The sequence below is a fragment of the Adelges cooleyi genome, unplaced genomic scaffold, assembly GCF_023614345.1.
Source record: "Adelges cooleyi isolate 19-005CV unplaced genomic scaffold, UGA_ACOO_1.1 ACOO_flye_CR_arks_rails_tigmint_CR_PRNA_651, whole genome shotgun sequence".
Classification (NCBI taxonomy): domain Eukaryota; kingdom Metazoa; phylum Arthropoda; class Insecta; order Hemiptera; family Adelgidae; genus Adelges; species Adelges cooleyi.
The window spans coordinates 4,614,538-4,635,856 of NW_026096352.1; the positions used below are offsets into that span (position 1 = coordinate 4,614,538).

The window sequence follows — 21,319 nt, forward strand, 5'->3', positions numbered from 1 at the left end:
CACTTTTGTAACGACAACGGGTCAGCGGGCGACGAACCGGTACCGCGTATAACGACAGCGTTGGAGACGGCGGTGGCGGTGGCGGCCGAAGTGTTGGATCCACGGTTGTGCCGGAGCAGTGAGTTTCGTTTGCGTCGTGCGTGACAACTCTGGCGGCGGTTGTCTGGACACTGGTCCAACATATGCGTCTTCACCACTGACTCTTCTTTGCCGCACATTGACCGAAATCCACCAACGCAGGCGCAACGGTTTTGAATTACATCCGATTCGCTAGCGTACACCGGAATGTCCATGTTGCAGATCTCTAAGAAAATGTCTTTGCTGTGTAACGACTGGTCTTGTTGTACGGCCGATGTGGACGCCGTCTCACCGGCAACAGAGCTTCGCTGACAACTAACGACAGGTTCAGTTGACATCTTTAATCCGTTGATACTCAGCCAATCTTTAATCGGTTTCATTTAAAAAAATCGACTACGCTTAGCAATCCGTCGGTCGATTACGTTAAAAGTAACACTGTTTTTGACAAGTGTGTTTGTCGTTAAAAACGCTATTTTGAATAATTCATTATTGAGTAAATGTTGTTTACTATAACATATTTGTTGTGTTGTGTTATTCTATCGCGTCTCATCAGCCAGCCACGCATAGGAAATAATAATATTTCACGAGACATTATACATATCCCTATTGTCAGCTCAAGCGTTCCGCACACGATTCACGTATTTCCTTAAGAGGACGCCACACCGCCCATTTTTAAGGAGTTAAGTATAGGCAATTTTTTACAAAATTGTAACTTAAAGGTTAAACTGTGATGTGTAACTATGAGTACAGTAGTTAGGACTCATTTTTAGTAGTTAAATTACTTTTCGGACTATCACAGCATCCTTGACAGCGATTTAAAAAAAAAAAATTCTGTTGAGTTGAGTCTTACACGGATTAATTTTTTTCAGGCTTTATACATAGTTAAGGAAAGAAATTCATACATATTATTTATGACAAAATTATCTGTGTTCCATCATCCGTATTTTTTCGATATACCTAATACAACCAACGCTGTATCATTTTTAAAAAAGTCCTTTCATAATTAATTAATTATTCATTAACTGGTTGAAATATTAAAAAAAGAGCGATGACCACAGACAATGTTGTTGTTTATATTATGTAAAAATTTGGTTTCTTAGTTTTGATTACAGCATTTGTAAAATTAATCCGCGCAATGCGGGTTTTTTAAAGAAAATAACGGGTTGGTTAATGGGAAGGAGAGACTTCGATAGTCGGACAGTATAATCTTAACTGTCGACGGGGTTTCTCTACGCTTTTGGGAGGATAATCGAGGGTATGGATTAAATAAGGAGTGAGTACGGCGGGGTCTTACTGCATGGCCGGTTGATCGTAGGTGGTCCTGGACTGCGTAGCCTGTTGACAAGTACGGGTGGATCGATTGCGTGGCCTGTTGACGGATTATTGCGATAAGTGGCTTGTTCGGCTGGAATACTCTGTTGGGAGCGAGAGGGAAAGATAAGAAGGACTTAAGGCCGGGGGACTCTGGTCGGCAGTATTATAAATTATAAATAGATTATACTATTGGTCTGACTGAAGGTAAGCAATCGGTATGATTCACCGGTATTTATGAACCGCCAGTGAGCACAAACAACGTAGCACAGTCATAAAGGAAAAATTAACTTTTAAATCATACACGATTGCTCAGCGAATCCAGGAATGGGAAACATCAGGCAAAATGTTGATAGTTTGGTTTCTTACCGGGTTTTTAGGGGTAATACGACGGAATCTATGGGTACGTTCGGCCACATCGGGATGTTGCGCCTGCCCGGTAAAGTGTATAAGTAGGTAGGTTAGTAGGTTCTAGTAAATATTCTTCCTCCAAGCCAAACCAGAATTTTTTTAATCATCTCTATTTCTATAGCTAGTATCTACTCGTAAACAATAAACTAGGGAGTAGAAATCAACCGATAATAATCTATTCTAGTAGGTATCCGAGCCGAAATAAAAACGTAGTACCCAACCTGGTAAGTGAACAAGAATTCATACATTTTAAAAAAAAAACCCTCCATTGTAACATGATTTATGATAAAATTGAGTTTATAGTTTATAATATACCTAGGTATAGCGATTATTTTTCATCCCCATTCGTATTTAAATGTTGGTTTTGAACGGCGACGATTCCCGCCATTACGCCACAAAGCTTTGACAATAGAGTTGGCCGGTGTTATCACTTGTGATAATAGACACAGATGACAGAACTCAATATTGTTTAAATTTTAACAATTTTTGTAACAAAAAACAATATGCTAGTCTTGAATAGTATAACTAAAATATTATGATAAAACAAATTGTATAAAAAGATGCAATTAACAGGCAAATACGCAAATACTTTATATCATGCTTACAAGACAATATAGTTGGCTACTACACACTATTTATTGAACAATAAATCGTAAGTACTCACTTCTATAATTCTACTTGACTACTATACGATTACAGAACTAGCAACGAGTTTACCTATTATGTATAGTTGCAAATTATATTCGTATCCATTATATGTTGTTATGTTTCGGAATGTGACATAAGTTTTAGCTGATTTACATGTCCATACCAAATAGGGTGGGTAGGCGGTTGTTAAACCACAGAATAAATTACGTATTTTTAAAAATAGTTTCGACATATTCTGTGGTTAAACCCTTAAAACCTTCCTTAGCGTACACTATGATATAGCTATTGACATGCACATAATTTTTCAACTGTGTTCTAAGATTTTTATTTATCTACCTACCTGTAAAATACTTATTTCACATTGTGTTTCTAGAAAATATTTTGTTTACTATTTTGTTACTGTAGTCATCGATTAAATGTATTATAGATTGGCTATGCCTGTATGCTGGAATAGTGCATGTGTATTGAATTGATGCTGATATTTTTGAATTTCTTAATATATTTACCGCTGAGAAATTCAAAAATGCAAGCATAATAGTGGAGCTGTAACCTATTGTTACATTAGTATTGCTTAATTTTAGTATATTTCTGTACCTTGGGTTTTAAGAGGTCATTGCTAATTTTTGAGGGAAAATGCATGTAAATTTAATCATTCAATATATTGTGCAAAAATTGATATTTATGATAAATACAAATTGTATCCTCATTTACCAAAAATGTCAAGAGTAATATATTGGCTCTTTTAGATGTAAAGTGCGGATTGAATATTTGCTGTTGATTCTCTGTGTTCCTATAAAACTAACCATTCTTCAACGTGCGTAATGTTAAATATAAATTATTAAATATAAGTTGCAAAATTAGTTAGGTTTTTAATTAATATATTAGTAAAATTGAGCCCAGCTTCACTTATTCGTCGAAGAAATTATATACAGTCATCTTTATTTTCTGTTGGGAAGGCTTGTGATTAAGTTTTGTATGTCATACTTTAAAAAAGATAACTGAAATAATGTTTTAATATTATTGTGTGTACAAAACTTTTATTTAATTTTTTTTAGAAAGGTTTAAAGTTTTATTAGTTTATTTATTTATTTTAACTAGGCAACTGTGGTCCGGTGCAATCGATTGCAAAATTAGTGCAAAAGAGTACAGTTTTATTTTAACTGCCTGAAGTTACTTAGCCGAAATGAGCACATTCCCTAGTTAATAGCAAATTACTTTTTATATTTGTTTATTAATTTTTGTCTCTTCCTAGGAAATTATTTATAATATGTGTAATGTGTATATATGGCCATATTTGTCCCACTGTGCGACTCACTTTAAACTTGTTAGGTCTATGATATCAAAGTCAGGGAGCTAGTCTTGGTTTATGGGTATTACAATGCATGAAACTTGTTTGTTAAGGACACTTATTATTTATTTAACCGTTTTAATAGAACCACTACAGTAATCACTATGCTCATTTGGGTTGTACCAAAAGAAGTGTGCGGTTTTTGGCTCTTTTGAACTAATGTTTGGATAAAGTATGCCCTTTCGGTAAAACTCCCCTAATCATTTGTATTGTGTTTATTTTTTGTTATCATTTCAATAGAAATAATAGTATAAATTAAACAGTTATGATGTATATTAGTTAATTAACTTTTGTTTATAAGTAATTTGTGTAAGTAAAATATTAATTCATTTATAAGTATTTATTTTTTTGTTTAAACAAAATAAAACTAAAATTTTTGTGTAGATTATCTAGTCATTTTGAACATCAACGAGTTAATGTAAAGAAATCCTCATGTCTGTAAAAAATATATCTGATGATGATCTTCGGGCTCGCCTTTCTTACTTTGGAATCACAAGCCCAATTACAAATTCAACTAAAAATGTGCTGATAAAGAAATTGGCTAAATTAGAAATGGCATCGTTGAATAATGGAGCACAATCAAACGATGATGAATTGATGGTAAAAATATTAATCAATTTAAATAATTAATGATATTCATTAATTATAGTATGGGAAATATTCAGAGGTGGACTGGGTTAAAATTTTGGATTATACAATTATGCCTATTATAATTACATACAAATCTGGCGTCCTTGTTATTAAATTATCTAGAAATAATAAATCTAACGAGCCCTAGATGCCCCAAATCTTTGAGAGCTAAAGTGCGGACTAACCCAGTCCACCACTGGTAACATTAAGCATAAATTAAACAAAAAAAAGAAGTCATAGCTAGACACTTTTTTTTTGTGCAATAATGATTTATAACAATACATTTCAGAGATACTAAACAATTTTTCAGGATACATCATCAAGTGACATGAACGAATATGAAATTAAAGACAATTTATCAAAACTTGGACGTGGCGATGTTCCTATAACAGATACTACAAGAGTAACATTAAGTAACTTCATCAGGAAAAATAAAAAAAATTGACTGTATTGATAAATAATTAAACATTTTTAATTGTATTTTCTATGTGATATATTTATTCAATGTATGTTGTTTAAATTAATAATATTAAAATAAATCCACTTCTTACACTTGATTGTTTTTTTTTTGGTAGTTTCATGAAAAATCATTTTAAGGTTTCTATTATAATTTTGGTATTTTAATAGTCAATAAAAAAACTTTATTCATAACAATTGGTCTAGTGGTTTTACTTAAAAAAGTTTATTTAGTTTATATAACCCCCCCCCCCCCCCCAAAAAAAAAAACAGTACGTACTGTAGTGTATTTCTTTACTAATTAGTAATTTGTATAATTAACATGACCAGTCTGCTGATAAAATGTGTATAGCGTTTACAATAATGTGATAAAATAATAAGAGAATACTGTAAAATAACATGTTATTTTACCTTTTTGTTTTATTACTCCACTTTTATGCATTGAACGTCAAAGTGTATAATAGAAAATATATTTTGTAAATTATGTCAACTAGTAGCATAAGTTATGAGTGTATATGTATTTATATATTTTTAGTTTGTCTTAGATTAAACATTGAGTATGTGGCTTGTTATTAGGCAATTTAAATTTAAATAAATAATAATGATATCTTAATAACATAATAAGAAGTAAAATAAGCATTATTTTTTTTTAGGTTAAGGTATTATTAATAATATATTGTAATTTTTAATGTTTAAAAATTGGCTCACTTTTATAATCTCAGGAACTTTTAACTGTGTATAAAATCAAATATTAAAAGTAGAATAATAAACAATTTATCGTAATAAAATATAATAAAGAACCTCTTCTGAAAGTGTATTATTCCATTTACATTAATAAATATATGTATGTCTTACTCTTAGGGGATATGAATACATTTTATGAACTAAGGGAAAACATATAAGAATTACAATTTATTCTATGATAAATTAAAATGTTTTAACATATTAAATCAATTTTTTAATTAGCTCATCAAAGATTTATTGAAATTTTTAATATTAATAATATTGAGATTTTTTAATATTTTAAAAAAGAAATTAATTATTTTGCAGGTGCAAAAACATTTGACAATGACAGACAAGTATGACGATTTTTTATCAAATGATGATGATATATTAGCTTCTGTTTTGGAAGAAAGTCTAAGGTATATTTAATACTTTGTTTAAGTACATTTAAAATACTATATTTATTTTAAAAATTGTATTTTATTTTATTCATATTATGAGTTTAATTTAAAATAAATTGTTAGTTAATAATAAATGATTAAAATAAAATATATATATAAAAGGGCTTTAAAATATATTGTATTAATTATTTATTATATGAATGTGGTTTCTTTTTTAAAATAATATTTTAAAGTATTTATTTATAAAAAAAGTTGTTTTTTGATTTATTATAAGTTTTATTTCACTAATAAGTTGTAATTTATATATTTTTTTAGACATTACAATGAAGTGGAGCAACCATTACGTACTATAAACAATCAGCCAGTGGCAGGGCCTAGTAATTTGACTAAACCACTTGAAAAGTCTGTTATAATTGACTTATGTGAATCTCCAAAAAAGTATTCCACTGTGCAGAGTAGGCTGTCGAATTTCTTTACCAAACACAAAACTGACAATACGAGTATTAATATAACAAACAGTGAATTAGTAAATAATTATAGATTTACTGATCCAACAATTAATGTAGACCATGAATTTGAAAATGAAAAAGGTTGTGAGGTTGCAAGTACATCAGATGCTTGTAATTTTAGTCTTAGCAGCACGTCAGTATTTCATTTAAGTTCATATTTCTTAAATACAATCATCTTATCATTCAATTTCTTTTAGGCCAGTTATTTTTTATCGGGGACCCGAGGCTGAAGGATTTCACCTTTCTTCTGGAACACATTATGTCTATCCATCTAATTTTCCAGTTCGACAATATCAAATGGCTATTATTAAAACAGCTTTGTTTCACAACACTCTTGTCAGTTTACCAACAGGTAATATATATTATAATTACCTACATTAGTTATTACATATTTTTTTATAATTTTTTTTGTGCTTAAGGAATGGGGAAAACCTTTATTGCTGCTGTAGTGATGTATAACTTTTACCGTTGGTATCCAACTGGTAAAGTTGTGTTTATGGCTCCAACCAGACCATTAGTTGCTCAGCAAATTGAAGCATGTCACTCAATAATGGGCATTCCTAAAGATATGACTTTTGAAATGACTGGTGTGTGAGTTTGTTAAGAAATATCGATGTCTATAACTATTGTCAACTAACACAATGTCGATAACTATTTTAAAGTTAATAATATTTATTAATATTTCCAGGAAATATACCACCTGAACAGAGGTATTTAGCATGGAAAAAGTATAGAGTCTTTTTTCTTACTCCTCAAGTTATGGCTAACGATATGGCAATCAATAAGTGTCCAACAGAAATGTTGAAGTGTATAGTTATTGATGAAGCTCATCGAGCTACTAAAGACTATGCTTATGTTCAAGTAAGTTTTATTAAGACAATTTAAAAAAAATAACTTATTAACAGTCTGTGGGTGTACTTAACAACAATAAATGAACTGATTTCAATCATTAGGTACTAAGGCGTTTGAAAGAAGAAAATAGATTGATTAGAATAATTGGCTTATCAGCTACACCAGGAACAACTGTAGACGCTGTAATAGAAGTTATACAAAATTTAAATGTTTCAAGACTGGAATTTAGAACAGAAGAATCATCAGATGTAGTAAAGTACCTTAACAAAAAAGATGTTGAGTGTATACCTGTAAAGCTCAGCGATGCAATTCTCAACATACGCTCTTCATTTTTAGATGTAAGCTCGGGGCATAATTTGAATAAAATTAATTTCAAAATAAATAATAGGAATTTTTGCTTCTTAAAAAAGAAGCTTGGTTTTCTGGAAAGTTTTTTTTTTCATGAATGGATAACAGTTTGGTGGCGGTTGAGTTTTATTTTGACAGGAATTTTTTTCTCGCAATATATTGAACATGGTTATTTGAAATTAGCATAGTTTCTTATAATAGTTGACTGAACTCAACAAACCGGGTGATGTTTTAACGCCTTACTCCTGTTTACTCTTAAAATAACTGCAATTTTGTAGTGTTTCTTTTTGAAAACAGTTTTATTTATGTTATAGTACAATATTAGACAATATTCAAAATTTTCATCTTTTTTAATATTTGCTAGAGCTCTATCAACTTACTAAATCAAAACGGCAATGTATATATTTATATCGATTTTTAAGTTATTTAAACTGTAAATTTTGTTAATTATTTTGGAATAGACAGTGCAAATGCTATTAGTAAAATTATAATTTTTTTGTCAGGTAAAACACTAAAAATTGTAGAATTTAATTAAAAAAATATTTAACTTATAGCATAAACAAAAAATTTTTAAAAAAGAAACATTACAAAATTGCAATTATTTAAATAGTAAACTAGTGTAGGGCGTTAAAAGAATCAACTAGTATATTAAAAATGTTGGCTCTAGTTTATAATTGTAAAATTATGGACTATTTTTACTGTTATCAGTCGATCTTACCTTAAACTTTTAGACCTTGATAATTTTTTTTTTTGGTTATATTAGTATGGCAACCAAAAATTTTAAGTAATATTGAAACTTTAAAAAACATAATTAATAAAGAAGTCATGTGTCAAATATTTGACAGTGTTCTTATCATCGTTTTTATTTCGTTACCACTACTACAAAATATAATGTTTCATTTGATTTACAAAAAGTAGAAAGTTCCGTTTAGCTCCAAAAACTACATATATTTCAACTTTAATATGGAAAAACTAATTTGTTTAGCCAAAACTAATGACAAAAAGTAACATGTTTCACTTGTTGCCACAAAGTATAATACGTTTGGCTCCATATGGGGTTTTAATGGGCAAAAAGTATTACTTTGCGTATCGAAAATAAAACTTATCATTTTTCGTCATTTAGATGCAAATATAATACATTTTTATGGCAAAAAAAAAACAAAACTTACTACTCTTTGTAGCGATAGAACAAATAATACCTACAACTTATCGTAAGGCAAATAAAATATATTAGTTTGTGCAATGAACTTAAATATAATATAACAAATTTCATTAATGTTATTAATAATTGATTTTGAACAAAATGTTTTAATTTTTAACAGTTATTATTAAGTTATTAACATGACTGAATGTTTTTGCTATAGATTTATGATAAATATTCAAGGCGTTTAAAACAGTACCATGCTCTTAATGGTAATGTGACAAATTTAAGCAAATTTCAAGTAAGTTAAAGTAATAAACATTTTTTAAATATGTTATTTACAGTTTTTTGGTTTAATATTATTTACATATTAGATATATTGTTTTAATTTTAGATTTTAGGTGCCAAACAAAAGTTTCAGACCAGCAATAATGCTAGACAAATGCCAAAATCATTAGTTGGCTGTTTGATAAACGATTTTACTGTGTGTATGTCATTAGCTTATGCATTGGAGCTCTTGACTATTTACGGAATTAAAGTGTTTTATTTGCAATTAACTGGTGAATATGGTTTTGGCTCCAGTGAGCCAGTTTGGTTGTTAGATATTATACATGCATTTAATTTGAGTAAAAAATAATTAAAAGTACTAATTAAAACATAATTATATTTCAGAACTTTCAGAAAATCATAAATGTTTGACAAACGATCCCGAGTTAAGTAAACTCATGCATGACATCAATCAAGAGTTAAATAAACAGGTATAAATATTGAAACCTAAGTAAAATTATTATGATATATTTAACATTTATTTTCTATTACAGGACTTAACATGGAGTCATCCGAAACTTTTTGAATTAAAGAACATTGTTCTTAATTATTTTGGAATGGACAATGCAGATGCTAATAGTAAAATTATAATTTTTTGTCAGGTAAAATATTTAAAAATTAAATATTGTAAAATTTTAGTATAGAAGAGGTGAAGTTTTTAAACTTTTTCCCTTCTATATTGTCTTTAGTAAAATATTTCTGATTTATGGATGAGAAATATGACTACAACACATTTGCACTAGATTTCTAAAGTTTTTTGTACTCATCACGTTTTTGTAACTTGTATTATAAACAGTATCGATTGGTTGTGGTAGAAATTTTCGAACTACTGAAAAGTTTTGGCGAACCCTTAAAACCAGTAATGTTTGTCGGGCAATCTTTGAAAGAAAAAGGAGGACTACCTCAAAAGAAACAACTTGAAGTAAATTTATACATTACAAGATGATATTATATAGTACAATATTGATTATATATAATATAGTATTAAATTGTTTTTTTATTATTATTAGGTGATGGTTCGATTTAAAAGTGGCGATTTTAATGTATTAATTGCTACAAGTGTGGCTGAAGAAGGTTTGGATATTGGTGAAGTTGATTTAATCATTTGTTTAGAAGCCAACCGGTCCCCTATCAAGTTTGTGCAAAGACTTGGGCGTACTGGGCGTAAGAGATCAGGAAAGTGTATAACTTTGTTGACTGAAGGAAAAGAACATTTGGTAAATTATTTTCAAAACATTTATTGAGGTTTTATGAGTTTTAAAAAAAGCTCGGACATAATATGAGTCATTAATTGCAGAAAACGGGGGTATATCCATAAAACCAAATTTTACAGGAGGCATAAAAAATTGTTAAGGAAAATCTAGGAAAAAGCTAATTGTAAAAATAAATAAATACTTTATTATCCACATTAAAAAAAAAATACATCCTCATAATATTTTCGAAAAATGGATGTGACATTTCCCCTTTTGGCAAAAAAACACTAACTTCAGTGTATGATATTTCTATTATGGTTCAATGGACTAGTATTGTTTTTCTACACAGCACGTATTTAAGGTAGTGAAATAAAAATCTGGTAATAAGTCAATTTCGTCAAAAATTAGACATGACACGTGCTCTTGTAACTTTACTGCTACATGATTCGTTGTATATTTTATTGTTTCCTATATGTTTCTAAAATTTTAAAACTTATGTAAGCAATCATCAAAAAAGAACGGTTTAAGAAATGGCTAATTTTATACTTAAAATTGGCATCCCCTTAATTCTAGGAACTATATAATTAAAAATTTGTTTTATCAAATAATTTTTAATGATGTTTTATAGAAGTACAAGAGTAGTGTATCAAGTAGTAAAACACTTGTTACAAAGTTATTGAAAAACAAAATGGTGCTTTCAAAGATAGGCCAAGGAGGACCTAGATTGGTGCCAAAGCGTAAGCAGATTAAATAATTTCTTCTTTGTATTGTTAATAACTTACTGATCGATTTAAGATATTGATCCAAAACTACTAATGATACACATAAAGAAACCAGAAGAACAATTACCTGAAGAAAAAAGAAAGAAAGGGAAAAGGAAAGGTACTGATGACATAATGCAGTTCCTGGATAATAAAGATGAAAAGAGCCTAGATGGATTTCAAATTAGAGGTAAAATAATACTTGTATATTATAATATTTGTCATTGCCACTGAAATATTTCAACGACAAAGGTACCTATTAGTTTAAAATTATGTGTTGTTATATTTGCTACTTTTGTTTCTGGGACTTAAGTAACTATTTAATTGAACCATCTACTTCATGTAACAAATGTTCAGATCAAAATGTGCTCACAAGATACACTTTAGAATACTTTTTACCATTTATCAATTCACACAAAAGCATTTTTTGAGAGTAATTTTAATTGTCGAGTCATGAGTTATGATAGTTTCTGGAAACCTGTTTTCACCCCTATCTTCTGGTGTTTTTTCTTACTATCAATGTTTAAAATTCACGACAATATTATATTCTAATAGCTGCATTATTTGGTTTTGCCTGGGACTCTTAAGTGATAGATTACGGTGGTATTTTGTAGATAACCGAATCTCTCGGAAACCCCATAAGCAGCGTATGTAGGCCATGTCTGCTTCTTACTATGGTGGAAGTTTCCTGACGACTTCCTTATTAGGTCGTCAGTCGATCACCAGAGAGGGGTATGGCAGATCTTTGCCACTAAAAAGTCTGGTTTGAAAGGGTTAACTGAGAAATATCAAACTTTCAATAGTAGTATGGCGTAAAAATGTTTAACTAAGAAAAAATGTTAACTTATGTTTATAATCTAGAAAAAACTTAAGCAGCACTTGTGGTTACAAATAATAAAATAAAAAAATATATAAATAAACCCTTATCTACAAAAATAATACCCTACAGCGCTATAGAGTATTATTTTTGTGGTTAAGGGTTTATTTAAACATTTAATTATTTTATGTTTATAATTTTCTTATTCTTTAAAATATAAAAATTAGTTTCGAAAATAAAACCGAAAATGAAATGTAGATTGAGTTATACTAATTGATTGATTTTTAAACATTTTCAATACCCTCATTCCCCTTAGTAATAGTAAAATTGAAGTCTGTTAGTCCATTCCATTAAAAAGTTCTAAGCAAACACAGACAGATATTGGTTTTTTTTTTTTATAGTAGATTGAGTCAATATAGTTCTGGTACAGGGTCATTCATAAATCCTGTTACAATATTTTGTTTTCATAAAATACTTGTCTTAGCTAAATAAGTTTAAAATCAAATCTTTATTTTACTGAATAATCGAACATAGTTAATAATGTTCAAATTCAAAATATTATTTTAAGGGTAATTTAGAGGATCTAAGAATGAATTGTGTAGATAAGTAGTTATTCTTATCTGTGCATATCACTCTCTAACCCCACCTTTACATTCAGCCCACTTTTGTGGCAGTGAGCAGGGAAGTGAGTGAGAAATTGGGCAGCGCGTGTATGTAAACACATCACTCGCGCTGACAATGTTTCTCGCTTTGTCTCTGCCAACGCTCCCTCCAAGGACGGATTTTTGGACAGCGCGAGCAGCAGCTTAACCGGTTAGTTTAAACAGTTGGCAATGTAAACACTCACTGCCTTTCGACACTGCCACTGAAGTATTTTGGGAAGTAAATACAGCAGCACAAGAAGCAATGGCAATGGTTGAATGTAAAGGTGGCATTACTTATCACTCCTCGTCAGTATGTTTAAATTTTAATAACTTAAGAAGTATTTATTAAAAGCTAGTTAAATTACTGTAATAGAATTTATGAGTGACCCTGTTTATAATTCTGTTTTTTGTTTTAGATTTACCTAAAAAAAAAAATAAGAAACGGAAAATAACTGACGTTGAATTAAATGACAAAATAAGTGTCTTAAATGAAAACTCCAACCATATAGATGTTGAAGATAATGTATTTCAAAACAACATCGCTGTTTCACCTTCATCCAACGATGCAATGTTTGATTATGTACCATCTCTTAAGTTTCCTACTGAAAATGTTGATGATAATTTTTCTGAAGAATTGAAATTATTTAACGAGTGGCAACAATCGTGTGAAGATGCTAACTCCGTAATAGTAAATGATTTATTTTTTAAAATGCTAAACTTATTTATAGAACCTTGTGACGACTTTCAAGAGGAAGAAAAAACATTGGTGTATACTGAAAAATCCTCAACAGTACAGACAAATGTTGTCAGTTGCACAGATGACACATTAACAAAAACTAATTTTAATTCTATGTTAAATAGTCAACGTTTTATTAAAGATAACATAAATGATGAGAATATGTTATATGATAAAGACAATGAACTAGATGATCAAAAAAATATGGATAATTTAAATTGTAGCTTAGACTTAAAAGAAACTCATGAATACTCTGAGAAATTTAACTTCAATGATTTGTTTAAAAGCCAAAAGACTAGTGAACAGTTTGTTGATTACTTAGATAGGCCAACTGAGCAATCGTCTAGTAGCCCTAAAAGTAACTCTGTTATCTTTGATCAAAGTACAGACAATGAAGGTGAAAGCAAAATTAACTTTGAGAATTTGTTCAAGAGTCAAAGAGTTAACAAGTACATTAATGATTACATGCACAAGATAACTGAACCTGAGCACTCCAATGATGGTAACACCATTGATTTACAAATCAATTTACAACGCAGTCCAGTGATTAGTAGTGGTAGGAATAGTATCGACATAGACTTCCATTCTGATAGTGATTTAGAAGAGAAACTTGTAGAGAAAATAGATTTTGATGAAATGTTTAAAAGTCAAAGAGCGAACAGGTACATTGAAGACTACATGGATAGAATAACCCAACCAAATAAACATTCAAATAATATGCAGGAGAATTCCAAGCACAGTTGTGATTTCTTAGTTAGTGAAGTCAGCAAAGCAGCTGTGACATATGAAACAAATGAAAATGAATGTAAAGGAAATATTAATTTTATTGATTTGTCCACAAGTCAAGAATCTGAAACTAAGAAGACAGCAAAGAAATCTAACAAAATCATAGATTTTGATGAGTTGTTTAGTGATACACCAAACAAGTTTATTGACTGTTACTTAGACAGATTGAACAAACCAGTAAAACAGTCAACAAAGAGTGATAATAAAATTTTGGCTCATTTGGACAATGCCGCTGATGACATAATAACGATACAAGATTCTCCTGTATTTAAAAACGGCCAGATTAAAAAACAAGCCATTCCATCAAATTGTTCTAGTCCTGAATTTATTGATATAACTACACCAGAATATACGGAAGAGATTTTTAGTCCTAAAGTTCAAACGCTCTCCCCTCAAGTGAAGTACCGTAGTTCTGAACAAAAAACTGAAGAAATACCGGATGATTTTTGGGATGATTCAAATCAAATGAGTCAACCCGAAGTGTTAGATAAGAAAGAAATAAAAAAAAAAGACAAAATTATTAGCCACATAAAACCCTTTGAAGACAACAATAGTGTAGATAGTGATGATATGGATTTTCTGTTTATAAATTATCAATCTAAAAATGATGAAAAACATGCTGTACCACAGGTTTCGCCTGATACTCTGGGGGCACAAAATTCTAGGTGTTTGACCAATGAAGTAAAACAGCTTACTGTAAATGATTCGGCCAAAGTGGATGTAACCCATTCATCAGTTAGAAAACTCTCTTCAATATCATCACCATTAATGTGTATGCATTCTGGATTTCCAATTACTACCAAGAAGAGTATAGATTCAAAAACAGCCGTGGTGTCTTATGAAAACAATCCTGAACAAAACTCAAAAAAATCTCAAACTGGAAAACCAATTGAATCTGAAATGATGTCTTTAGACAATCAAAACAGATTAATTGTAAAGAGCCCTATCATTAAATCAAACACTCAACCATTTAGAAACCAAATGACGCAGCCATATAATATTGGTTTGCCGTTTGACACCAATCTAGGTTTGTTAAAAGCTTGCAATCTGTTAAAACCGGGATTTAGTTTGAAGAGAAATCTGCTAAAAACTACTAAAGAACAGTCTACCAAAGCAAGTTATGTTGTAGCACAACATTCAGAAGACTTCTCTCCAATTCAACCTAAGCGTTCACTCACTCGCACAGAGTCTACTCCAAAGGTTCCATTTATTAAAAATAAAAATTTTTCTTCCAAAGCAAATATGTTGCAACATAATCCCATAACTGCTAAAGCTTCATCTCAATTAATAGCTAATAATCCTGGACATTTGTTACCATCTTCAAGTGATGAAGATTCTGATGTATTTATAGACAGTAAAAGGAAATCAATCATTCCAACAAAACAGTCAACATTTAGACCAAAAACTAAACATAAAAAGGTTGTTAAAAAAGTTGATAAATAATCAATTTATTTTTATTCTATTATTTGAGTTTTAATTTTTTTGTTGTGTTTTTGCATTTAGAAACTATTGTTTGTTGATGATGAGGCTGAAGAAAGTTTTGACTGTAGTGTATCCAAATCATCTAATGATGAGAGTCGGGAAGACGATGGAGAATTTGATTCCAGTTTCATAGATGACTTGGACAAGACAGACGTGGCATCAATAAGTATGACAAAGCAGTACTTACAATCCGTTAAGTAAGTTTATTGAAGTAGTTTATTTTATTTATTTACTATTATTTATTTTGTTTTCTCATTATTGTAATTTTCTCCAGGAGTCCAGCAGTAGGTCGAGGGGTTTTCAAAATACCAAAATTAACGACACAACATTATAATATAGATGTTTACTCTCAAGCAATTGCCCATAACAACGATAGCAGTTATATGGAGGTGAGATGTTATTTTTTAAATATTGTACAATGTTCTTTCTGTTACTCAATAAAACAATTCATTTATTTTATAAAATAATTTTTGAATATGAAATATTATGAATTTTATACCATCTGAAGCTAACTGGCGTTTTTTTATTTTGATTAAAACAATTATACTTGAACTACATAACAGTGGCATATTTACGGGGGGGGGGGAGGGATATGGAGGTTATATCCCTCCCAGGGGCCCTATCAGTACACAAAAATATAACAGTCACACCTGATGAAGTACTCAATATTCTTTCACTGTCCTCAAGAAAATTAAACTTTGTTTTGTAGTTAAGAATCCAAATTTTTGTTTACATGCAACATGTATACAACAATATGAATATATGTTTATATTAAATAGGTATGGCTGTTAAAATCTGTATATCCCCCCCCCCCATGGAAAAATCCTAGATACACTACTGCTACATAACATTTTTTATTGACAACCAACATTATTGTTTCATTTTCATTTCAGGATTCATTTTGTGTACAAGATGCTTCCGACTTACATACATCGTCTAGCACAAGCGCTCATCATACCACTGATGAATGTTTATCTCCACCGCCAACAGTGAAGTGTAAACCAGCAAAAAGGAAACGTATATTATCACCTCACAACAGTGATAGTGATGATAGTCCAGATCAGTTTCATACAAATACTCTACATAAGAGAGTTAAGATTGGCAATTTGTTGGATTCCAGTTAAACAGTTTTTTTAGTTTCTTAATATTTGATTTCAAGGGTAGGTAGACATATCATAGAGTGTCCTTCAAATTCCTTTAACATTATTTTATGTAATCTTTAAAAGTTTAAAAATATAAATATATTAACTGTTGTTTTATTAGTGTGATATAAGTATTAAACTATTATATTGTACATTACAAAGAAATTACATAGAATTTATGTGTTATAAACGTTTTCCATTGATAACAATACATATAAAAATCATTGCATAAACTTCAAACTTTGTATTGGTTAATTTGTAAAAAATAAGCTTGTATAATTTTCATAATGGCCATTTTAATAACAGTGAGTGGACTCCATTTCCCAATTCTAGCTCACTAAGGAACACAAAAGTCTAAAGTGTTTAATAGTAAATTAGGTATATGAAATCGATTTTTCGAACTGATATATTCTAATAACAGTGATCAACATTATTACATAACAGTAATTTTTTTCTGTATAATTTTAGTTAATTGAGTCAAATAAAATCTTGATTAGATGAAATTATAAAAAAATAAGTTCTAATGTTAGAATTACAAGTATAATATAGTAAAGGGCAGTTTTAAAAGTCAAATAGTATTTCTTGTATACATATAATTGACTAATTTCTAAATAGTAATGATAAAATTAAGTTAACGACTAATTGATAACTAGTTTCAACCAATTTTTTAGTTGTAAGCGTGTAAAATTATAGGCGAGTTAGGAAAGTGTGTTTTAAACTAACATTTTACAGTCTTCCTGCAACCTACCTATACCTTTTACCTTTTACATTATTGTGCTTTTAATAGGTAAATAAAATGGAATTTGAAAATGACTACCTACTTGACTATTAAAAGGTACATTCTTTAAATTAATTAAACTTGAACATTAAAAAGTATTTTGATAATTTAATAAAATAAGCATTTTATTTGAAACTTGTTAAGCAGAACCAATTATTAGTATAAAAATGTTGTTGAATAAAATAAATTTACATAAACCAATTATATTATACCAATGTTAAAAGATTAAAACATGAAATACAATAAATTTTACCCATAAAAGAATATAATTAAACAATTATATAGATTATAAATTAATATCTAGTTCGTGTACTTAAACAATTATACACTATTGGTAAGCGTAAAAGTTTTTTTATTTTTAAGCTTGAAACAATAAACAACGCGATAGTAGAAAAAATTATAAAAAAAATATGCGGTGTTGGTCACAAGGGTTTCACACAGTATTTTTCTACTTAGTTTTTTTTCCGTAAATATATCATCCAATATTTTATTATAGGCTGCAAATTTATATTTATTTAAAAAAATTCCAAGTAAGACTTCAAAAATTAAAAAGTACGGTTTTCTGAAAATATTGACTTGTCGTTAAACTTGTTTAGATAAATACTTTTGAGTTATCAACGTTTAAAAGTTTAAATGGAAAAAAGGTGCAGCGAACTATTTTTTTTATCTGTTATATCTACTCACTACTCCACCGTAATATAATTTCCATTCTACACATTTAAATGCTATTAACACCGTAAGTATTTCATTAAAGCTTGTTAGCAATTTGTCAAAAATAAAATAACCTCTTTAAAAAGGTATCTTTTAATTTATATACATTTTTTTTTATTATTTAAAAAAAACATACAATTTTTACTAATTAAAACTCTATATTTAAAAGTAGTACCTATATTTATATTCTATAATGCATAATTGAATGAACGTTGAACTCTGTGTTATAAGGGATGGTTTGTAGAGACTGGGTATACTTCGGACGGAAATCGGATCAAGAAAAGATATTAAGACTGGATGTAGTTAACTGAAGACAATAATTATAAAATGCGGCTTTCTTCTACGTAGGTACGTTTTATAATGAGTTCTACCTATCTAATTTCAAATCGCTATAATCCTATTTTACAGGAATATGAAGACATTAAGAATGAGTTTCAAACGATCTTGTATATAAAAATTATTTTTTTTACAAATAACAATAATTTTTTAATTATTTTTTTTGTAAATGAAGGTAGGTATCTAATGTTTAGCTCCGTAATTAATTAAATAATCTAAAATTTGACTATACGCTATAGTAATTAAGATAATGATTAACATAATATAGGTATAATTTAATGTTTTTTTTTTAGTGGACGTAGAATGCGATCGGCTAGTTTAATAACTGTCATATCTCGGAGACGGATTGGGCACTTGCGTTTCAAACCGCTAACTCTTTTTTATCGTTTTTGGCATTGCGGTTTTTCTTTATCGGTTTTATCTGTATAAATTTGACTTTCTTCGAACCCCGGGTAAACCAGCACTTGGTATTTTTCAACGACGTGTTTGCCTTTGGTTCCGCACCATCCACTGTCATCGACCTGTCTTCGGTGTAATGTTTATTCCTGTGGAGACAAAAACGTTCGCTTAACGACGGCATGGTCCACGTGTCTTCCATTTTACTTGGGGTGAAATCATCATAAAATTTGTCAACGACGTCCCCTGTATTTTTATCAAATATATTGCCAATCTCGTCCGCGTTTGAGTCGCACTCGTAAATATTCAGCTGGATACAACGGTCTTTGCTCCGGTAGGACGTTTGCTATTAAAACATATCTGTCATTGAAATAAGTACCAATAGACATAAAAATATGGATAATTAAACCGTGTTGTGTAGGCTGATTTAGAGTAAAGGTGTTTGACTCTGGATCTGCCCAAGTATTTTATTATTTTAAAATAACGGACACGTATATATATTATGATTATCGTCAATGTTTGGTTAAAAAAGACAAAACAAATAGAGGTGAATGGAGATTATAGAAAACGGATATGCCGAGTGATGGTTTGGAATTTAAGGAGAAAAAGTGGTAAAAAAAATGGGTATCGGTAAACCTTAGAAAGTAGTTGGAGAGCCTGTTTAAAGTTTAAAAACCTGTTATTTTATTATAAAATGTTAAAATGTATAACACATTTTTTTAGCTTTGATGCGTAGCTCAAGAAAGTATGTGTTTTTTATTTTTGTGGCTAGACCCACGCGATATCTTCTAAACCGCTGAACCCAGGGGCGTAGCTAAGAATTTTTTTTTGGGTAGGCCCACTATAAACCATTGATAAACGAAGTTATTAATGATTACTCTTATTAATAATTAATTTTTTTTCTATATATATGTATATATATAGACAATTTTGGCCTACCAGGCCTACTTACTGGCTACGCCCCTGGCTGAACCGATTTCTTCGCGTAGCAACTCTATAGATCAGAAATCGTACCTAAAAGGTATTTTATAGGTCTAAACATTTAAATAGTTCACCCCTTCCCATTAAAAATTAAGAACAACAACCAACAAATTTCCATATTTTTAAACTTAAAATTACGGCGCTTTATAACTTTTTTAAGAAAAGTCAATAAGTTCCAAATCTGTAAGGAATATTCTTTAAACATAATACGATCGATAAATGTTGACAAACCAAAAACATATCATAAACCCCTTAGACAGACGGAAACTTTTTCTTTATTTTGCTTTTTTAGGTGAAGTTTTAGAGTTTAAGGTCTAAAAATTAGATCAAAGGTAGATATTTAAATGGGCATATTACACAAAATTTTCTCAAAAATCTGTAGTCAAAATTGTACTTTTATTAAAGAAAAAACTCCCGAAAAAGGGGAAAATTACACATTGACCATAGTAAATTTTTAGGTTTCTGTGTTTGAGTGACCCAAGAGTCAACAGGTATTTGCAAATACTTTCATTAATTGTTGGTCACGATACATGGGTAACATCGGCAATAAATTATTATAGATTGACGGTCAACCCTAATCGTATCCAACCTAATATCAAAAATACATTTTAAGCTTATTATAATTGATGCTTTTGTCGATATTTGTATCTTATTTGCATCTAAGCGTTTATTTGAAAGTTATTTTATTATTTTCAGTTGTAACAATTTATACAGACCTATTATGACCTCCCCCGACCCATTGTCGGGGGAGCTCACTGTCCCCGCTGTTCTAGCTTTTTTATACAAAGTCCCCACTAAATTTATATCGCATAGAACTGGGTGTTTTGTTTTGATTTTTGAAAAAAATTGTAAGACCATGCATTATTTGAGCTGTAGGTATCTACTAATTCCGGTTGCGTATTTTTAAACAATCTTAAGTATTTGGTAAAATAAAAGCCAAACCATATTTTTATTTTTTTAGTAGCATTTAATAATTTATTTAAAACAAAATCAAAAATAACAAGTTGTAGACTTTGAAACTTAAACCCTACATCATGACGTGGTGTTGCAGTAGATACCTACCTAAATTCTACAATGATCTCTGAGCCGTTTGGTTACCTTGGAAAACGATTGTGCAATTTGCGTCACAGCCATGTTGTTTTTGGTTTCTTCGATCATGGCCACCTCTTTTGTTAAGTGTTTTAAAGTTCGTAAATTATTATCCCTCTGAAGAAAAATAAAACAGTTTGAATTGGATTGGAATTGTAACGTCGCTACTTGACTAGCTTACCAAACTAGTCTAAGTGCTCGTCGATAAGGCTAAAATAGACGGCCCCTGTCGGGAAACGGTTGGCTAGTGCGCTTTACGCCTAAGTAACCCTAAAGTCTCTTTT

At 29.9% G+C, this 21,319-nt stretch overlaps 1 protein-coding gene across 2 annotated transcripts; it reads left to right on the forward strand.

The window, feature by feature from the left end:
• Positions 1–176: 176 nt before the first annotated feature.
• On the forward strand, positions 177–17,114 carry LOC126844233 (Fanconi anemia group M protein). Of its 2 annotated transcripts, none has more exons than XM_050582256.1 (19): positions 177–403; positions 5,933–6,024; positions 6,322–6,648; positions 6,713–6,867; positions 6,935–7,102; positions 7,204–7,376; positions 7,469–7,705; positions 9,080–9,157; positions 9,251–9,416; positions 9,529–9,614; positions 9,678–9,785; positions 9,980–10,105; positions 10,194–10,400; positions 11,005–11,113; positions 11,172–11,327; positions 13,015–15,539; positions 15,624–15,799; positions 15,877–15,991; positions 16,496–17,114. In XM_050582256.1, the coding sequence occupies exons 2-19, from the start codon at positions 5,951–5,953 to the stop codon at positions 16,724–16,726; spliced, it is 5,217 nt and encodes a 1,738-aa protein (XP_050438213.1). In that variant the 5' UTR covers positions 177–403; positions 5,933–5,950; the 3' UTR covers positions 16,727–17,114. The 2 variants fall into 2 exon arrangements, with proteins under 2 accessions (XP_050438213.1, XP_050438212.1); XM_050582255.1 differs by lacking the exon at positions 177–403 and adding an exon at positions 2,236–2,452.
• The last annotated feature ends 4,205 nt before the right edge of the window (positions 17,115–21,319 follow it).

What these genes read in the sequence shown, in the direction of transcription:
- LOC126844233 (XM_050582256.1), top strand. Translation starts at nt 5,951, where the DNA reads ATGACAGACAAGTATGACGATTTTTTATCAAATGATGATGATATATTA. An exon ending in TCTTGTCAGTTTACCAACAG is followed by an intron (nt 6,868 to 6,934) that starts GTAATATATATT and finishes TTTGTGCTTAAG; the next exon opens with GAATGGGGAAAACCTTTATT. An exon ending in ACGATAGCAGTTATATGGAG is followed by an intron (nt 15,992 to 16,495) that starts GTGAGATGTTAT and finishes TTTTCATTTCAG; the next exon opens with GATTCATTTTGTGTACAAGA.